Below are 21,884 nucleotides of genomic sequence, written 5' to 3'. Positions count from 1 at the left end.
ATATATATAAATAAAGTTATATCCCGTATTATACCTATAGCAGATAATATACCTCTGCTGTGGTTTCTAAACAACATACTGGCTATAACACACAATGAGGATCATTTTACTAATTTATGGAACATTATTATGTCTAATGTCACTGCCGCAGGCATACAATAAAACCAGTTTTGGTTATAGACAACAAGTCTATTTACAGTAAACTCCCCAATATCCGGTATTCAAGGTCTCCGGCAAAAAAAACAATCGAGGACATAATTTTTTATTTTTTTTCTGGTGGATTAAACAAATGTCGGTTGCTTGGTGGTAAAAATGTAGTTAGCAATTAAATGTATATAGTTGCTAACAAAATTCTTTGTTTACACCTTGCTGCCGGCAATGGAGAGAAATAGCCAGCCTGCTATTGGCTATTTCAAATTTCAAAACGCAATCGCCAATCCCAAACAAATGTTCACATTAAATTCTAACAGTGTAAAGCCAGCTTTAGACCTCAAGTGAAGAATGTGAACCATTAAAGATCATTCTGTGGAATATTCAGATCCAAGAGGGACCAACGCAGGTCACCGTAAGGACACATACAAAGCAATTGTTTTCTATGTGTATTGGCAATGGGCTGCAATTAAATGCGAACATATTGCATTTTATCGCAGCGCACTGCATGCCACCGCGGGGACCTGAATGGAGTGTAAACATTGTACACTCTACATATAGTTAAGACATTTTTTTTTCTGGCAGTGTGCAATAGAACACACGCTTCGGGAGCTGCCACAGCACAATTGCTCACCCGCTAAAACGGGACTGTGTAAACGGGCCCTGAAATAAAGAAACTTGCATTCAGCTGCTATAATTGACTGCAGCTCTCCCATAAAACATAGGGATCGCACTATATCCAATATTATGTAGAATGACAACTGGAATATTATTGGTTACTATTGGTATCACAGGTTTGCTTCTATGAATGAGCCCCCCCGCTTTCTATTAATGGAAGTTCCAGACTGACACTCAGCTGATTAGACCCCTACGCACATAGGGCTGTTGTAGCTAATGGGATCAGATGTGTGACGATATCAGTGGTGTCAGTGAAGAGGTAATTTCTTCACACTGTGCTAGGACCTCCCATGTACTATGGTCTGGTATTATGTTACAGGATCCTGTGGGCTCATTTGGCTCAGTATTGCCCAGGCTGCGTCATAGGTTGTATCATGGATGAACTTCACCACCTTCCTAAAACTAAACGGCTTTCTGAAATCTGTACTGTATGGTGTCGTAGACAGTCATGTGACTCATGCCGTGTGTGATCATATGGTGCTACAGGCTGGCATATGCTGCAGACGTAAAGCTCACTGGGGGTTCTTGCAGAAGCTACCTGTTAGCTGCTTAAGCCGGAGCACTTTCAAGGTTAATCTTCCAGAAAACGCTGAGATTTCTCCTCTTAAAGTAGGACGTGGATCTAGCAGCTGACAAATACCTGGTAGTGACGCTTACAGAGTGCTCATATGTGTCATGCCTGCATTGCCCTCATGTTGGGTATTAGAGCATGTCATGAAAACCTCCATGTTGCTCTTGTCTGTTGTTTGATTATTTCCGTTACTAGGTTTGAATTCTTGGTGATTGCATAGTAAACGATGATTCTCGTATTGGCAACAAGACAAGTGAGCTGCTTACAAAGAAGTATATGGAAGCCCTCATACTATGTAAAACAACAACATACTTTTGGTCTGTTAAATATACCTTTAAAAGTATTTTTGTGAATTGTGTTCAGTAATTGCCAACAAATACCTGATCATCCTGCCAGAAATCCACGGAGCTTGTAACTTTCTGTGCTCTGCCTCTGCTGACTGTTATTAATTACATTAGGGGGGGAAGATTCACAGGGAAATGCATCATTTTTTTCCATGTGCCAAATCAACGATGCCATTATACAAGTTCTATGTGTTGTTGTACGAACCAAACCAAAACACCTAGTCATTGTTGAGCAGTAGAAAAAGCGCTTTAAAACGCCCAACACAAGAAATCCCAAGATTTTCAATGGCCTCTGTTCACACCTGAGCAGCAAAACGCCAAACAGAAAAAAAAGTACATGAGATTTTTTTTTCGACAGTTTCAAACTCGTTTTTCCCCGATAGACTTTAATGGAAACACCAGGAAAAGCGCAGCAGAAGCATGTTGCACATTTTCGTGCGCGTTTGTACATGTGTTCCTGCATTGACCGCAATGTTTCTTGAGCTGCTAGTTGAAACGCGCGTCTTCATTTGCTCGTGTAAAAATGTGTCAAACGTGCACAAGATCGCACGCTGAACCCACAGGTACAAAAGCACAAAACCTATGCCGCCTTAGTGTGAACAGGGCCTTATAGATGCAGTGCAGTGAGTGAGCATTGTCATATAAAAGTTATGAAAAGAAGTCCAATGTTTAGAGCGCTCTTTGGGGGGGATTCGGGTGTCGTTTGCTGGTGTGTAGCTCCTGGTAAGTGCGGACCAGGGTGTCCGATGTGTGTGCTAAAAAAACAAAAAGGAGACCGAAGCGCCACTCAGGTGGAATAGGACAAGGAGTATACGATATTGAACTCGCATGTGGGAGGGTGAGCACACGCTTCAACACGGGAACACTGTGGAAATCGTGGTGTTGTAGTATTGTTGAACGACGGGGGCTTATTCATCCTCTGGAGCAGTGGCGTAGAGGACCGAGGTGGTGACACTTCTCAAATAAACAGAAACGAATGCGACTTTTTAACTCACCGTTAGGTAAGCTGTGATGTGGTCTCAACTACGAGGTTGTTGTGCCGAGCTGGTTGCTGTCCTAGAGGCGATGTGGTGTGAAGTTCTGATCCTGAAGGTGGACAATAGATGAGAAGATTCATTTCTGAAGAAGCTTGGAGAGATTCAGAACATGAGCATTGTCACCCTAGGACAGGAAGTGTCAGGAAGACAGGAAATTGACAGGGTCACCAGGTAATGATAAAAAGAGAATATACCTGATAAAAAAGAAAACGATTTGCCGGCACCTCATCTAAGGACTGATCAGCTGCATTATATTAAATTTTCCTTCTAAGTGTTTAGATACACTTTTAAATTCCGCATTCTGCTAACACTGTTGAACTCTTTTTATTTTCTTCTTTCCTAAGGTCAGTTTTCCTGTGGGAACAAACGCTGTGATGAGAAGGAAGGCCTGAAAAGCTGGGAGGTGAATTTCGGTTATCTAGAACACGGAGAGAAGAGGAACGCTCTTGTAAAACTGAGTAAGTTGCCCCATTCAGTCTTTGCCAGATCTAGTCATGTGGAGCTAACACTTCAGAGTTTTCTTACAATACATGTAAACCCAATTACTAAAATCTCATATAAACATATATAACATGTAAATGAGCATTTCAAAAGGTCATTTTTAATTTTTTTTTAAAGAAGACTCATGGGAATTTAAAAATAATTACCCTTGCAGTGGGGTTACCCCTGCACTGCAATGGTTCAGTGCTCATTTTGTCTAGGAGCTCAAACAAAGCAGATTTACATATCTGATCCTCTGTCCCACAGTGGTCAGTGCTCTCCTCCTCCTCTCCAGTTGTGAAATGTTCCTCCTCGTCCTCGCATCTAATGCAAGTTAATGGAGCTGCATTAGACATGATGACATCAGTGGTCCTTAGGGCCCATTCACACCATGTCCAGATCAGATGCAGTACGTTAAATTTTTCTTCCGCACCAAAAATGCATTCAAATGCATTTTTATGTGATTTGTGACAGTCCAGTCCGTTCCAGTGCAGGAAAAAAAATGCTGCATGTCAAATTTTTGCTGCACTGGACCGCACCAGAACGCGTCACAAACGTACCGCACTGGAACGCAACAGAAGCTATGACTTGGAGCAGGAAGAGATTAATTTGCACAATGACATTTCCCCCTAAAAAAAAAAATACTGGAACGCGTCGCAAACGCCCTGCACCGCATGGGCAGAAACACGTGCAGCCGCCGGATCTCAAGGAAGAAGTGAAATGCAGAGTCAAGTCTAGCAGCCCGGTGAGATTGAGGATCTGGTGGGTATACAATATGTGTTTTATTTGAGGCCCCAAGACAAAACAAGCAGTTGACCCTTGCAGTGCAGGTGTAGCCCCACTGTAAGGGTGCATTTTTTTATTTTTTTTATTCCTGGAGTTCTTCTTTAAATGTTTAAATCAGCAGCTTTTATCAAAATAATTGAGGTGACAACACTCTGTCCCTGTCTCTGAGCTGTGTTCCTGCATTGTCACCCTGTCACATGGGCTTCTGTTGAAGTTTACACATGGCCATTTCAACACACATTATGCTGGGATTGTCCACTGTTGTCACCATTAGGAACCTACCCAGAGGAATGTCATTGCTAGATTATATGCGTGTAGGCAGGAGGTGGCTCGTCAATGCTGAGTGCTTTTTTTTTAAACAAAGCGGAATTTTCCTTTAGGAGAGTTTAATAAATCAGGTAAATCATGTTTATAATTGAATCAAGAACATCATTCAGCCTTCGTAGGGGCCACTTGTCAAAATTAAGCTCTTACATGGACTCAGAAGGGGACGTACTTGAGTGTTGTGTTAAGACTCAGCAGTTATATGATAAACATGACAAAGATGATACTTATTTTCTTTCTGTTCTTTGTAATTGGAATGAACTGCGTGACTGCTGACTTGTCTACACTGAGCTCATAGCTGCATAGAATGTATACGGTGTAGCAATAGAGAAGCCATCTGCTTCAACTAAATTGGACTTCACCTGTAAAAACAAGAGTGTCTTGGGGGCATGTGTTCCCCTGCTGTTCCTTGCATGCTTTCTTGTCAAATGTAGGTGGGCGTTCTTCCAAAATCTGTTGGATGCCTATCCTGCTGCCCTACAGGCGTTAGAATGTAGGTTTACATTTAGAGCCCCCCCCCCAAACCATTATATTTTATTCTTCTGCATTGAAAACATTTAAAGCCGAAGTTTGATCTGCTTATATTTTGCCTTTCCTGGTTTCACCCTGCTACCATTCATCAACATTTATTACATTTTTTTATTACGTACCTTATTGTAGACCAACATCATCATTGGGTCTCTGTGCCTCTCTATACAATGTTGCTAGATCATGGCTGGTAGGAGGGGCCAGCAGGGCACTGTATATAACTTTGTGCAAACATCAAAGCACCTTGCCTCAGTACCCTCAAACGCACCCAGCCTTGAGGGCCCTGTCACACCATCAAGAGTGCGTTTGGCCTCTGGAACGCAACCCAGCCGCCTCACTTTGTTTTGGGGTGGGAGGAGGCGTGGGCGGTGCATTGAACTCATTGACACTGTAGCCACGCCACCCACCTGCGGTACGATCGCCGGCACCCGAACGCGTGGCACATTAGTGCCTGAGTTCCGGTCCAGTGCGATTTGCAAAAAATGCTACATGCACTATAGTTGGCATTTAAGACAGGTTCCCTATATTGGCAAAAAAAAAACATTATTATGCTCAAAGCCTCTCCTGAGATTTTTGCCTAGCAGTTTGTAATTGACCGCTATTCACATTCAGGTGGTTCTAGAATTCAGGGGCCACTTTGAAAAAAAAAAATGTGGTGGTCGGGGTACGGAAGTCCAAAGCAGATTGAAGGATTGTGAAGAAGAGGCAGGACAGTTATAATTCATAGATCTGTGAATGAATGATGCAACTGTATGAATGAAGCTACACACGGCCGTGCCAATTAAAACAAATTCAGGTAAGTGGTGGTGAGAGGTGCAGGTTGAAGGGCTGCAGCATGGGACCATGTTCCATGTTACACCCTAAATATGAGTAGAACACGGTTTAAAGGTGGAATTATCCTTTAAGAACTCCAGGACATTAACCCGGTACCAGTACAGTAATATGGACCTTTGACTTCTCTTTGAACTTATTGATCAGCATAGTTGTTCCTGGGGCAGTGACTTAAAATAATAAACCCAAGAGGTCATCCTAACAGCCAGACAAATGGCATTATCTGATGGCGGTCTACAATGACAGCCCCAGTTTATCTTCTAGGAAAGGTTCACGGTAACATCTGTTAATGCATAATAAGTATAAAAAATAACGTAATGCTAAAGTAGACGCTAATGCTGAAGTAGACTGCAGCTAATCCAGTATATTTGCGTGTCCAGCTTGACCAAAAATGACAAGAAGTGTCTGATTGGCTGTTACGGGTAGCCCAGACACTCCAACCCCCTGTTGGTTTCATAAATACTCTACTATACATTTAGCACCTTCTGTCCACTCTTCTATGGTGTGTGTACACAGCAGGCCTCCTCGTGACTTTAGATTCCTACCACATAGCCCTCCCTGGGTTGAAATATGTGGAAACACGAAGGGTAATTTACTATAATAAAGACATTAACAATTTATTTTAGAACTATAAAGAACCTGAATTTATTGCTAAGTGCAATTTTCTCTTATCTAAGTGCCTGTAATGCTTTCTTCATGAGTTATTTAACAAGTATTACGTTCATTGAGACCCATTAGTTGTAGTTTAGCGCTCTAGCATATTAATGTGCTTCACTGTGTTTGAGACTTTACCGTGTTTCAGTTTTAGTTTTCATGCATTCGTATTATTGTTTGTAAAATACCACTAAATTCTCAAGATTAACTGTTGGTTGGGATTGGGTGAGCAGAGGTCCTCAGTGTACATAGTTACTCACAAGGTTATTCACAAAAGAAAGTGAGCTACATTGGAGACTTTTTCCAAATTAGCGATGTTGTCCTAGATTGTTCACTTCTCCTGCCTTCTCCAAACTCTCCACCCTTTTGTGAATAACCATGATAGTATTTGAGGTTGAATAAAGACACAGATCCATCGAGTTCAACCTTTGTGTAAGTGTGTGGTGTGTGTATAGGAGTCCCTGTGTGGTCCTAGGTTTTTAAGAGTACCTGTACCTCTGAGGAAGGTATCTCATTGGTTTTTGAATGATTCAATACTCTCTGCTGATACCACTGCTTGTGGCAGAGAAGAAGCCCCTACGCCCTTTGTGGTTAAATCTTTTCTCCACCAGTTTTAGGTGGGGACCTCTAGTCCTTGTTAGGGAGTTTACTGTAAACAGTTTATTGCTGATGTTGCCATCACCGCCAAACATTTTGTACATTGAAATCATGTCCCCTCTTAATCTCCTCACTTCCAGTTCAAATTTAGCAACCTTGCCTCATAGCTTTGGTCCTCCATCCCCTTAATGAGTTTCGTTGCCCTTCTCTGGACTCTCTTCAGCTCCAGGACATCCTTTCTGTGGACTGGTGACCAATACTGTACCGCGTATTCAAGATGAGGCCGAACCAGCGATCTATAAAGTGCAAAATTATCACATTGTCTCTAGATTACATTGGCTTTTTAATACAAGACGGTACTCTGCTAGCTTTTGTTTGCCGCAACCTGGCATTGCAAGCTGTTATTCAGTCTGTTGTCTACTACGACACCCAAATCTTTTTTCATTTCTGACATCCCTAATGTGTAGGACAGGGGAGCCCACAATTTTTGTGTTAAGATCTACTTTTAAAATGAGGAGCTACATGAGATCTACCAACGGAAAAAAAACTTCTCTCTCTCTCTCTCTCCTGGCTGTCTCTCCTGGCGCTCTCTCTCTCTCTCCTGGCACTCTCTCTCTCTCTCTCCTCGCTCTCTCTCTCTCTCTCCCCTCGCTCTCTCGCTCTCTCTCTCTCTTTCCCCCTCGCGCTCTCTCTCTCTCTCTCCCGGCTGTCTCTCTCTCTCTCTCCCGGCTGTCTCTCTCTCTCCCGGCTGTCTCTCTCTCTCCCGGCTGTCTCTCTCTCTCCTGGCTGTGTCTCCTTGCTCTCTCTAAAGTCGCTACTCTGCAATATTACAGAACACCGGGAGGCTAGAGCTCCTACTTCTCCTCCTTTCATGCTCAGCCCTTCATCCTAAAGTCGCTGCTCTCATGCTGTCTGCCTCTGCCTTCATGTGTCAGACGCAGCAGACGGGGAGGGGCTAAACAGACGTAGGAGGGTTCTCGGGATAGTAAGCCGACTTACAATCGTGATCTACCAGCATCAGCTTTGTGAGCTACTGGTAGATCATGATCTACCTAATGGGCACCCCTGGTGTAGGAAGACTGAGCTCAGAGACAAATGGGGCATTTACCTCCTTGGCCAGTGCTAATAGGAGATGTTGGGTTGGTGGCCCTACATGAAAATAAATCATCGTTCAGACACCAGTGAGAGCAGGACATCCAGTAAGTGACAGCTGGTGGGTATTATATACAGTTGCTTCCTGTTTCCTGTTCAGATCTATGATTATAGCATCTGGCAGAGGGAAGTGTTTCAGCACTTTCATCGCAGCTCTGAGATGTCAAGGGACCAAACGCCAAAAGTCACAAAGGAAGTTAATGCTTGAAGGTGGGAAAAGATGTCACAATAAACCATGTTCTTTAGGAACACTCTCGCATGTCGCCATGTATCTGCCTCACTACTAAGAAAAATTGGTAGCAGACACAGAAAGTGAATTGTCACCACAGCAAGATGACTTTTTTCATCAAGTTATGACTGATACATATAAATACTCTTCTTATAGGGTTGTGTCCGGAATGCTCCTACAAACTGAATTTCCATCGCAAGTAAGTTTTTACGTATAACCTATCAATTAAGTTAAATGCAAGCAGGCATCATTCTGTATCAGCATTTCAATTGTATGCCACAGTGAGTCCTATGTAGTGTTTAAACAACAAGGATTTTATTAAGTAATGAGTTCTTAAAAAGGCCATAGCAACCAATCAGAATGATTACTCCTCAGATCATACTGGTGCAAGATAGATGTTGATTGGTTGCTGTTGGTTACCATACATAAAGTAAACCAGTCATGAGGGAAACCTGTTCTTCTGAAAAGGATAGTTGCCCAGCTGTCATTCTGGTTGTGATTCAGCAGGGGGCATGTTGGTCCTGTGCAGGGAATTCACTGCTTTAACGCAGAGAGCAAGGACACCACTCTGCAGCATGCTGGCAGGGGACAGGCTTTTCTACTCAGGCTGTGACTACTTTAAAAAGAAAACAAATTGTAAGACATTTCTGTTTTGATGCACCAGCTATGTCTTTTTAGCTGATTTATGGGCTTTAACCCTTTTGCTGCTAGACTTACACAATAGTTCTCTTTTAACCTTTTCCAGATATTTGGATGAGCCTTGAATTTTCTCTAGGGTGGCCTGTTACCTTCTTGCTTCAACTCCAGCAACATTCTGACTTTGCATTGCTCTCCCTGCTACAGGTTATACTTTAATGTCAGGATCATTTCTGTATAAAAACCTTTGTGTCATCCGTATACCATTACTTGCTTCACAGGAGGCTAGAGGTCCAGCCAAAGGATAAGAAAAAGAAGGCTTCAGAAGACACTGGAGAACCTTCTAAAAAGAAGTCTAAACAGTCCCGCTCTCAAAAGAAAAGAAAAGGTAAAACTAATGTGAAATGATCAAACCTAGCTAGTCTTAGTTTAGAAGTCATTTCCTTTTTAGCTGTTAAATGACACAATGCCAGTTTGGTGGTGGGTTCTAGATTGGAGGAGCTTCTTAGGTTCCGAGACAGTGCACAAAATCTATATTCATCAATACATGGATCACAAACCAGTCAAACTTTCCTCAGCCAACTTAGTCATTCTCCTGCATGTCTAAGCTCTGAAGAAGGTAGATGTTTCCCCTGAAACACGTCAGTTTTTAAGTTATAAATAAAGAAGGTCCTCTGTACCTGACCACCTCATTGATTGGTCTTTTTGGTTCACCTTTCCTTCTTCATCTCCAGTTTTCACCCGAGGACCCTCACTTGGTAGAAAAAGTTTCAGCCATGGAGCAGCCTAAGGCCTCTTTCACACGGGCTGATCAGGAGAGGATCTGTGCATGGATCCCCTCCTAATCAGAGCAGTGCGGAGCGGATGCCACCGATGGGACATCTGTGTCCGCACAGTTTTTTCCCCCCCATCTTGCAATGAAGGAAAAAAACTGCATTTACCGGACCTCATGCCAGTCTATGGGGAATCTGATGTAAATGGACATGTGTCCGTGTACATCAGATTACCCCCGATCCGGCACGATCCGACCCGTCAAAACAGAACACTGTTCCATTTGGTGTTTCGTCCATTTAAACCCGGCTGCCCATAGACTTGCATTGGGCATCTGATCGGGTCCGCCTGAAAAACTGACAGGCGGACCCGATCAGAGCGGCCATGTGAAAGGGGCCTTACTGCTATATTGACACCACTAAGTATAAATAAATACTTTGCTTGGTAATGTACATTTGTTGGATCTGGATTCATTATTGAAAAAAGTTTGCGAGTTTAATACTACTTTAAGTGATTATTATTGCAGAACTTGTTGATTGGTGAGTTGGTCTCTAACTTATGAACTGCTTTTGAATGGCACATGCCTGCCTATGCTGTAATGCTATAATTGATACTATCCCATAAACCCTTCATGGGATTTAATGCCAAAAGGGATTGTGAAAATTAGATTTATATATTTTTTTGATAAATAGTTTTTTGTTTTTTTTTAAATCAGTACTTTGCTTGGGCCCCAAAGTATTTTTATAAAGGTGTATGTGGCTATATGGTAATCTTTTAACATACATTATTAAAAAGCTATATCTTATGATCACATGCACACATTTTCATAAAAGAAAAAAATTTGCATTTTATCATTTTTTTGCATGGAATCCTGTAAAGAATTGCAACCACGATCAGCTTCTGGCTCCTTCAGACTCTTCCTCCTGGCCGTATCTATACCAAAGTTCGGACATTTATTAACGGGGACATGGTTGCATCATTTAACATGTTGGATGTTACTGAGTATGTGTAACATGAGACATGGTCAGAAAAGTAAACGTGGCCATAACCTAGCCATGTAACTTGTCTGTGATAATGGAGGTCCTTGTACTGTAGTTCTTGGTAGGTTGTTCAATCATATTGCATGGAGGCTGTACAGTCAAGTTGTGAGGTTTTCCTGTGAAGATGTGTCAGTGTATGTGTAGTGTTAGTTTACCCTGCTGACCTGAGATTTCTACAGGTGAAACTCGAATAATTAGAATATTGTGCAAAGTTCATTTATTTCACTAATGCAACTTAAAAGGTGAAACTAATATATGAGATAGACTCATTACATGCAAAGCAAGATAATTCAAGCCGTGATTTGTCATAATTGTGATGATTATGGCTTACAGCTCATGAAAACCCCAAGAACCCCAAATCCACAACCTCAAAAAAGTAGATTATTACATGCAATCAATAAAACAAGGATTGTACATAGAACAATATCGGACCTCTGAAAAGTACAAGCATGCATATGTACTCAGTACTTGGTTTGGGCCCATTTTGCAGCACTTACTGCAATTACTTTTGCACGATATTCTAATTATTCGAGTTTCACCTGTATATATCCTCACTTCTGAACAAACACTTTTATGTCTATTTTTTTTTTTCTTACCCAAGTTGATAAAAAATAAAACTGTTCCATAGCTGTGGTATGAGGGCTCATGTGGACATGTGTCTCAGGGCATCCAAGATTCAGCAACCCGGGATTGCTTAATGCATCTCCGCTTTAGAACCGCCTTCATTTTTAAAGGTCGTGTTCAAAGGGTTAGGTGAGCCTCCCTTGTCATCTGTGTTATTGAAACAAGTTCTGGATCAGAGGCATTTAACTTTTGCTAATTTCCATTTAGGGCCCCTTCACACTTGTGCAGTCCAATACACTGCATTAATGCACATACACTATGATGCCTATTTACATGCAATGCAATATAAAATGTGTATAGCATTTATGTTATACTCTTCAATTTTTCTTTTCTCCTCATGTATAAAAAACAAGAAAATGTGGTCTGGGTGGCGTCCTTGACAAGTTAATGAACTCTCTCCCATTTTTAGTTTGCTAAATTCCTCCTACGTGAGCTGCAGTGTCTCCCGAAAGCTTTGATTATCAGAGCAGTGCAGATCTTCAGTCATGTGATCCTGTGATATTGGCATAATTGCTAAGCCGAAACTTTGGATCCTGTGGAGCTGTGTGTTTACTTCTACACATGTAGTGCAGGTTGTAGCTGCAGGCCACACTCGTCCTATTGTGGCTCCTCATATTTCCAGGGGAGCTTTTCATCTCTCGGCTCTGTGACAGCAAGAACCCATGACCCTGGTGTATCCCTTGCAGCCTTATTATTATTATTGTTATAACTGGGGAAAAAAATCTGTTTTAGAAGTTTCTAAACCCAAAACGAGTCTGTAAAGCTGCCTGCACACTGCAGCACACCATTGGATTCAAATGCTTTGCGGCTATCGTTTTTTTATGGTGTCCAGATGTCCAAGAAGCAGAATATTTTGGACAGGCTTTATTACTTGCTGCAAGCCCACTACTTTATGAAAGATTATTCCTCCTTCTAAACAGTGCATCCAAAACCAACAATCATACGTGGTAAATAGTTCTTCACTTCATATATATATTATTTCATTGGTAGGGGTGGACACTGACATATGTCAAAGTAGTCATTGACAGTGGAAGTTATTACATATTGAACTTTGTATTATCTACTCACCATAGCAAAAGAAAAGGAACAAAGTGCTCATTGTTCTATTTGATTTTAGCACTTCCTCATTTTAAAACCGCATTCTATGTGTATCCGTAGCAGTTTCTAATTTTGATCTCATTGATTAGGAGCTTGCTATTTTATCTCTGAATGTTTTAAAGCTGAACTCCAGGCAGATTTTTTAAAAATAGTGTAGATCAGCATTTCTCCACTTTATTGCAGTCACGGCACTGAAAATGCAACATCTTGAAGCACCTCAGTGTTAAATGTAAAGTCCAACTTGTGGCTCCTTCAAAATCCATACCAGACCCTTATCCCAGATAGTAGTCTGGTATAGATTCAAGCAGAGACCTAACACAAAAACAAGCAAAAAAAATTGGGTTCCTCCTTCAAATCAGGAGACCCGCTTCAGATTGAAGCCCCCCTTTCACATCAGAATCCTACCTTTTAGATCAGGTGCCTCCCCTTTACATTAGGACCCCCCTTCGCATCAGATGCTCACCCTCTTCCCTTGAAGAGCCCCCTTTCACATCAGAATCCTACCTTTTAGATCAGGTGCCTCCACTTTACATTAGGACCCCCCTTTGCATCGGATTCCCTGCCCTCTTCACTTGAAGAGCCCTCTTTCACATCGAGAAATTCTTTTAAAAACCATTAATGTATTTTAAAAGCGAGTAGTGTAAATACCTGAGCGTTGATATTAGCCTGGTGTTATCACCTTAAAGCAGGGACACTGGGAGAGGGGGCACCACTATTAAGCCAGTAGGGTCCTGCTGCATGTACAGTAAACATGCTGGCAGGAGGAGACCATTGGGATGTCTTTATCAGGTACTGCTTCTCCTTTAGTGTGCATTCAGTAGCTGTGGGGTATTTTCTTCCAGCCTGTGTGCCTGCTGCACTGGAGGTCAGAGACCTGACTGTTGTCAGACAGGAGTGCCTTTGTCACAAAACTGGCTAAATTGTAAGCTCTCATGAGCATGGCCCTCCTAACCCTAGTGTACTGAAATTGTATTGTAACTGTACTATCTCCTCCATTTTGTAAAGTGCTGTGCAAACTGTTGTCGCTATATAAATCCTGTATAATAATAATAGAATGAGAAATCCTATAGCAAGTGAAACACTTCCTATATATGTATTTCAAATATGTATTTAGACTGCTTGCCTGGAGTTCTGCTTTAAGTGGAAAGCCATTTGTGTAACAATTTGGTTATGTAACACAGGTGAGACACCAGTTTAGTATCCTAATAAAATGTGGCTGCTTTGCCATGTAAATAGGGATGTTGGGCAATGTTACCGCATGGTTATATGATGTGTAATTCCTAAGCTGTTTGATTTATTGTTTTTGCCTTTTTTGACATCCATTACCTCTAAGTGTGTTCCCTTTGGCCAGTGAGAAATGTTTAAATTGTGCTTGCTGCTATTGGGGGAAATGTAGACATTGGTGCTTAGTTATCCAGAGTTGCCTTAGGGCTCATTCATACCTATGCGTTTTTACACACGTCAACGCGTATACACACCTTGTTTTCAAAGAGGTCAGTTCAGTGCATTGTGAAGAAGCTAGATACTATTTACAAGATTTTGTCAGAAAGGTGGGAATTGGTCATTTACCCATCAAGGTGTTTACTTAGAACTTATTCTGAGATTGTGTCTTATTTATTTTGATTTTTTCCAGACAAATCTTCACAAAGACATGAGGACTCCAGTGATGAAGGTAAATCGTTATAATGTTAGCAGTAGTGGGGGGAGATACCCAGACATTGCCAGCAGTTTGATTCAGCATTGTATATATTTTATCCTCTCCCATTCTTTGGAACTCTCTCCCATTCTTTCGAACTCCTTATCCCAACCTGTCCGTCTATCTCCCACTCTGACTGCCTTTCGGCAATCACTAAAGACTCCTCTCTTCAGGGAAGCCTATCCCACCTCAAACTAACCACTGAACTATCAATTTCTCAAACAATTCATCCCCACACAGCTAACTCCTCATGTATCACTTCTCCCTCCCTTTTAGATTGTAAGCCCTCCTGGGCAGGGCCCTCCTTACCATCTTGTCTTGAATTGTATTGTAATTATGTCTTCCCTATACTGTAAAGCGCTGCACAAACTGTTGGCGCTATATAAATCCTATATAATAATAATCCGGAACAATACACATACCAGGAGTGAGGCAGAGTCCCCCCTGCTTCGTTGAGGACTTTTGTTATAATGCCCAGGCCATTCCCCTCCACTTTCCATGCAGTAATAAGTTATACTGCTGTAAAATATTACAATTCCTTGATGGCAGAAGCTGCCCAACAGTTCTAGAATTCAGTATCCCATCATCAGAGGAACTACTAATTACCCTACTACTACTTACGGTATTCGCTGCATGTGAGTCCCCTATGGCATGTGCAATGACCACCCATACAATACACAATCGCAGGCACTAGATCTCAGAAAGGGGCTCATTTATTAAAGCTGGATCAAGGAAGCTGGAGCAGATGAGGGCTGTTTTTCCCCTGTAAAAAAAACATGGCATTGGTTGCTACACTCTGTTCTAGCTCTTTTTGCTCCAATATTGATAAATCAGCCCTATAATATCTGTAAAAAATGAATCAAGGTAACTGGACTTGCTATATTTTTCTTGAAGACAGTTCGCTGGTCTGGCCAGCTTTCTCAATTCAGAATTCATTCCCTGCAGAGCCAGGCAAGTGACACGTCTATTTCCTGTCACCTCATCCATTAATGAGGATAAACCAGGATGAAGTAAAGCGATAGCAGAAAGTACATATTTTTGCCTGTGCAAGTTCTTTATTGGAGCATACACATGGTTAATGACCTGCTCCTCTCCCCCACATGGCAGTGTTGAGGCCTGGGAATTGTAAACTGAGGCCAAACACATGTATCCTAAGAGGAAAGAAGGAAGGTCACATGCTTTGTCATACGTAAAAACACTAGAGGTGCATTTTTTAAAACAATATCTGTGGATTTGTGTTCTGTGCATTATAATGACAAAAACAAACGTTAACATATTTTTATTATGTTGTAATACTGCATTATGGCCACTAGATGGAGCTGATGAAAATAGGAAATATTTATTTTAAAAAGACATTGTTTATCAATGGATCCCTAGATAAGGGTTAGAAGTAGTGGGTGGTGGAGTCATTTTTTTAAGAGAACCTGTCACTTTGCCACGAATGTACAGATTCCATTTATAAATAGTGGTTTTGTGTTCTACTACTCTTGGAATTGCTCAGTTGAAGCATCTTCTCATTGTAGAAATAGATATGACCATGCATGATATGTGCCAGCCCTGAGATCAGTTCCATTTATGAACAATCTGTTTAAAGCTGGCCATACACCTATAGATTATCTGCAGATTTTCTATGATCAGATGGAAAAAGTGCAACAGATTCCTCCATCTACGCTAAACTGTGTGAATGGAAGAATCTCCCACTGGGCCAAGCTTCAGTATCTTGCTAGTCGGTATTACTGGCTGTCAAAATAGCTGAACAATCTGATTGGATGCAGGCATTGTTCAGGTATTGTGACAGCCATCGGGGCCGACTAGTAAGATACTGAAGCTTGGCCCAGTGGGAGATTCCTCCACCCACACAGTTTAGCATAGATGGAGGAATCTGTTGCACTTTTTCCATCTGACCATAGAAAGTCTGCAGATAATTATCTATAGGTGTATGGCCAGCTTAAGAATGGAAAGGGCCATCATCAGTGACTTTTACAGATGTAGTATAGTGAGGGTACTGAACTCTCTGATTGCAAGCAAATATATGCCCGTTCATGAACGGAGAAATGTTGAAATGGCGGCGTTGGTACAGAGGACAGATGCACCATGTGGAAAGCAGCTTGCTGTGTATTTGTTCTCTGTTTTACGATGGACATAGTCCCAAGCCCTCTGTTAGCTCATAGGACATTGGCTGAAAGATTAAAGGATTCACTTCACTGCCGACATAGAAGCTTAAAATTTAACCAGGCTTGTGATGACTCCCCTCTTCTTTTATTAATATGTTTACACGCTTTGCTCTGCAGATACGGACAATGATAAGGAGGATGATAATGATGAGGTAGCCAATAGTGAGTTCTGGAAGGGTCCTCAAAAAGAGCCGGATGAAAAAACACGGTCAGACAACATGCATTATGAAGATACTGATATGTTATTTTTATATTTTATTTTTTTATTTTACAAATGTCATTTCTAATATATAATCGGGGATGGGCAAATCCCAGGAGCCAGACTGACTATATTGCAGCTGTCCGCTTTATAGATGTTTCCTGTTGTCACTTAAACGTTATAATCATTTATTCAGTCATCTTCGTTGTTATCTGTTTATAGTTCATATGTAGACTGAATTTTAAAGTGTACGGAGTAATTTTTTTTTGTTTTGGCCGCAGAAGGAAAGAAGTAAAACCTCTTCCACTTTACTTTTTGCTGTCTGTATTCATTGGGGAGATTTCCCTTCACTTCCTATCGTGGAGACACAACAGGAATTGAGAGAAAATATCTACAATGCGAGGTGTATTTTCCTCTTAGACAGTTGTTCCCATTGGAAGATTTCCCATTCCCTCTTGTTTTCGTGACAACTGTTAAAATATTGTATTTCCCTTCACTTTCTATCTTGGCAACAATGGCACCAGGAATAATAAAGAGGGCAAATTTCCCTAGTGGAGACACAGACTGCAAAAATAACTTGTCAGGGGTTCTAATCCTTCCCTACTCTATCCAAAACTGAGGCTATAAATACACTTTACTTATACACATGTATACGTAATTGGATTATATTGATATATTTATTTTCTCTTTCAGGGAAGAAGAGTTTGATGAATATTTTCAAGATATGTTTCTGTAAATTTACTCCAAGAAATACATTAAATTTATATATATTTTTTTAATAATTTTTTGCATTTCTTCTTTAATATTTCAGAGAGTGTCATAAGGACAAAATCTAACCTTCTCCATCCATACAGGGAAAATGACAGAGACCAAGATTTACAATATGTAATGATTTGATGTGACAAATATGAGCGCTGATGTCAACCATCTGTGCATTGTGATGTGCCGCCTTAAAGAAGAACTCTGGGCATATTAGACATTAACCCATGCAGTGGGGCTAGCCCCACACTGCAAGGGTTAATGCTTGTTTTGGTCTAGGGTCTAAAATAAAAAAAATATACTCACCCGATCCTCAGTCCTGCCTGGCTCATAGACTGGTCCGTGAAGCCTCTTCTCCCCCAGGCAGTCTGGGGGAGAATCTGTGATGTCATCTCGTCCATTCACTTGAATTGGATGTGAGGAGGCCAAGGTACATTCCACAGCCAGAGCGAGAGAGAGGTGAGCGGTCACTGCTGCGGAACTGAGGATCAGGCGAGTATATCTTGCTTTATTTTAGACCCTAGAGCAGAACAAGCCCCAATGCAAGGGTTAATTGTAGCCCCAATGCAAGGGTTAATGTTTCATACGCCCGGAGTACTTCTTTAAAATGCCAATTTCACTGTGTTGGCAGCCTTTTCACAATGAATAGGCTGCCTTACCACAACACAGAGCAATAGATTTGATAGAATAGAATGATTTGGACCATAGCTGTGTAGGCCCAAAGAGAAGAGAATAAAAGTTTACCGCAGTGAGAACTTTTCCAGGTCGGCTGCAACCCAAGTTATCTAATCAAACAGTATAAGAAGGTAGGAAAGGAAGTACAGTAATTCCTCGGTTCACGAATGCTTCTGTTTGCGAACAGGAAGTTCGGCAAAATTTTGCTTCCTTTCGCATACTCCAAATCGGATGACTAACACGACCGCAGACATCTTCCCTGTTTGTGGCTTCCTCTAGTCGAGATCACGGTCGCAGACAGACCTGTGCACACTTGCTGTGAAGCTTTTTAGCACGTTCAGTGCAGTATTATTCAATCCAGCATAGCTCCACAGAAAGTGCAGAGCAAACATGGTGGTAAAAAGAAAGTGCAGAGCAAACATGGTGGTAAAAAGAAAGTGCAGAGCAAGCATGGTGGTAAAAAGAAAGTGCAGAGCAAGCATGGTGGTAAAAAGAAAGTGCAGAGCAAGCATGGTGGTAAAAAGAAAGTGCAGAGCAAGCATGGTGGTAAAAAGAAAGTGCAGAGCAAGCATGGTGGTAAAAAGAAAGTGCAGTGTGGTAATGAAGGTGACAAGAATGTTAAGAACGGATTAAGCCTATTTACATTGAACCTTATGGGGAAATTTGATTCTGTTCGCGACCAATTCGGTTAGCGACCATAATCGTGGAACGAATTAAGTTCGTGAACCGAGGTACCACTGTACAAAGACACATATACTGAAAGGGTATTGGGGACCGGAGAGTTATCAATATGCATGTTATACATTCTTCAGTTGTTAGTAGAGCAGTTGATGGTTTTCTATATCTCAGGAGCTCCTCTGTTTCTTTAAAACAATACCTTTTCTTGCTGGAGACTTCCGTTTTTCTTGAAATGGGTCTTCACACATACTTCTACCAGGCTGCAATATGTAGGTAATTATGTGACACGGACAACAAGCGTCCACTTCAGGAGAACTTGAGGTTAATTCTTTTACATCTCGAAAGCTCTCTGAAAAGCCAAATCCAATATACAAAAAGCAGCTTACGTTTATGTAACTTGTCTGGCCCAGCTCTTCCACCGCCAGTCTCCCCCAGGTACAAAACTCAGATGCTAAAGATTCACACAATAAGCCTTTCCTAAGTTGTACAGAAAAGGAAAGGAGTGGTAGGATTTTTAAAGTATTGCATTTGTTTTCTCCTTACTTTCCATTAGTGCAATCAATGAGTAGCGTGGTTATCGCGTTGTAAACCACACTTTGAATGCAAACGCAGAAGCAAACACTGATCAGTCAATAGGGACCACACAGTCTCACCATGACAGACCACATGAAATGCAACGTAAGCATTTTAAACAATGCAACTTAAACTTTTTGGTGTGGTCTGCATTGTCCGTACCGGACAATGCAGACCACACCAAAAGGTTTACATTGCATTGTTTAAAATGCTTAAGTTGTATTTGATGTGGTCTGTCTTCCTTACTGTATTATTGATGACATAGAGCTTCATATATAAATATTCCACTTGGCGTATAGACAAGTGTGTGCCATTCGCATGCCAATAATGTCCTTAGATGGTGATGATGAGTATAGGAAATTCTTATTCTCATCAGCGCCATGTAGGGGCACTAGTTCCGTGCAAATCACATCCGTCCGGCTATACACTGGGCAGAAGTTTTGAATGAAGCCCATAGTGTGTATTTCTAAATCACAGATCATTGCATGAAGCTGAAGATGTGAATGTGTTGTGGCAACTGGACACAATGATATGGTCCAGTATTATCTACATTTTTTGAAGACCTTTTATCTACTGTTATTTCTTTCCACAAAATTCCATTCTTTAAAGTACACATTGCAGTTTCCTTGGTTAGTTCCTTTATTTCATATGAGGACTTGTAACAGCCAATCTTCTCTGATTTGCTTAACTTATGTGGAGTGCCCCATTGTAGCAGCAGTTACCTCCATATTCCCTTTCTTTAGTCATCTGTACTGTGAGCTTGTTTCCTGAGGACTGGAGCAAAGAGCAGATCCTGCCCATTCCACCTGTCGGCTTTTATTCTGTAGTCAGCACTAGAACGTAAACAGTGCCAAGCTGATGGTTATTGAGTACAACACCTCCAGTTTAATGCAGGAAGTCCTCATAGTCATGACATCTAATATTGTTGGCTTATTTCAATGGATGTTTGTTAGTACCACGAAAAGTAGTTTCCGTGAGATTATTTTTTTTCTTCTTTACTGGTCCCTAAAATCTCTTACTAGTGCAATTAAAGTACAAATAAACCAATAAGTGATCAGTGCATTTGCCTTGCATCCCTAAGGCTCCATTAACTTTGCTACTTTTTTGCTGTACATTCCACATGTGTTACCATTCATCCCTTCGAAAGGTGCGGTTTGCCGGAAACCGCACCAAAACATAGAGGTGTGAAGACGGCTGATGGTCTCAAACCCCACCTGAAACACTATGGGGCTGATTTTATAATAACGTTCACAGCTCATTACTGGTTCTACAAGGAGCATAGGATTTCCTACTGCGCAGATCAATCTAGTGGTAGTAAGGCGCTGAGAATGGATTACAAATCAGTCCCTATGCATGTAGGTTGTATGTTCACTTAGGTTTCCCAAAAGTACTGATATGTTAATTGGAAACTCAACAAACAGGCCATAGATCAGGCATATCAAACTGAGATTTTTTTTAGCTGCACTCGGCCTTTTTGCAGGTCCTCAGTGGTTTAAGAATTTGAATTTAACAAGACATCAGATGTGCTACAAGTAGCAAAGGCTACATTTCTGTATGCAATTTTTCAAGAAATAAGTTTTATGACCCCAGTCTTTGGGATAAACTATTGAAAGTTGCAATTATTATTATTATAGTAATAATTGCAACCTGTGTATCTATAAGACCCGGGTCATAAAACATTTTCTATGCTAAAGAAATGTAGCCTTAATTATCTGTAGAAAAGCGAACACCTCATTGAATTTAAATTCTTTACATTTTAAAAAAATTAGGAACTAAGATTGACATATCGAAGCCCCTCATTTAGGTGCAGACATGGATATGAAAGGTTCTGTACACTCTGTAAACCATTGCATAGTTTCTTGTTTCTATATAAATATCGTAAGTAAATATTACATAATCCCGCCTTTTTTTCTCAAACATCTTGAGCCTCAAGCCGTTTATGTACTTTTACCAAATTTATGTATGCATGTTACAATCATTTCAAGCAGATCATATTACTTCCATTGACCAGCACCTGTGTTTATAGCCAAGTTTTTATTAGCGTTGACATCCAATAGATCAAATTGACTCTTCACCACTATGCTCTATTCTAATTCCTTTTGTTTGGGGTCAGGCCAGTGTTTCATAGCTTCAGTCTCCAACCATACTCCTCCTGGATTGCTCAGTTATTTTTCTACAAAACTGTACATGTTTTTGATTTGTTTTGCACTACATTGTCTGCTTCATTCTTGTCTTGACCTAGTAAAGAAAACACAAGCGGAATGTTAGATGGTAGAGATGCGGGGCAGTGCTTGTTGATTTATGGATGTGATCGCTCTTTGTAGTTTTAGGACTTCTCTCTTTCTGCATTTTTGTCTTGACTAATTAAATATAATATATACACATTGCACATCACATCCAAATGTTTGTGGACACCTGACCATCATACCTATAAAAGCTTGTTTCTTCAAGGAAGGCTTCCACAAGAGTTTGGGGTGTGCCTGTGGGAATTTCTGCCTATTTAGCCAAAAGAGCATTTTTGAAGTCCGTTCTCATGTTCAATGAGAAGACCTGGCTCGGGTTAAGGTCAGGGCTCTGTGCACGTGACACTATTTTCTGAA

At 41.1% G+C, this 21,884-nt stretch overlaps 2 protein-coding genes across 2 annotated transcripts in view; one reads left to right on the top strand and one right to left on the bottom strand.

The window, feature by feature from the left end:
- LOC108788828 (protein FRA10AC1) overlaps nt 1-17,335 on the top strand; it is a 45,205-nt gene extending 27,870 nt beyond the window's left edge. Inside the window, exons 9-14 of the mRNA XM_018558687.1 lie at nt 3,125-3,238; nt 8,518-8,560; nt 9,279-9,385; nt 14,164-14,202; nt 16,518-16,608; nt 17,293-17,335. Of these exons, the coding sequence (XP_018414189.1) occupies nt 3,125-3,238; nt 8,518-8,560; nt 9,279-9,385; nt 14,164-14,202; nt 16,518-16,608; nt 17,293-17,335 (437 nt within the window). The remainder of the gene's footprint in view (nt 1-3,124; nt 3,239-8,517; nt 8,561-9,278; nt 9,386-14,163; nt 14,203-16,517; nt 16,609-17,292) is intronic.
- Nucleotides 17,336-18,721: 1,386 nt separating this feature from the next.
- PDE6C (phosphodiesterase 6C) overlaps nt 18,722-21,884 on the bottom strand; it is a 68,446-nt gene continuing 65,283 nt past the window's right edge. Inside the window, exons 22-23 of the mRNA XM_018558680.1 lie at nt 21,472-21,522; nt 18,722-18,789 (exon numbers count right to left, since the gene is read on the bottom strand). Of these exons, the coding sequence (XP_018414182.1) occupies nt 18,722-18,789; nt 21,472-21,522 (119 nt within the window). The remainder of the gene's footprint in view (nt 18,790-21,471; nt 21,523-21,884) is intronic.

This window comes from Nanorana parkeri, unplaced genomic scaffold (assembly GCF_000935625.1).
Source record: "Nanorana parkeri isolate BGI_ZX_2015 unplaced genomic scaffold, ASM93562v1 scaffold353, whole genome shotgun sequence".
Classification (NCBI taxonomy): Eukaryota; Metazoa; Chordata; class Amphibia; order Anura; family Dicroglossidae; genus Nanorana; species Nanorana parkeri.
This window is presented reverse-complemented; position numbering and strand designations above follow the sequence as displayed.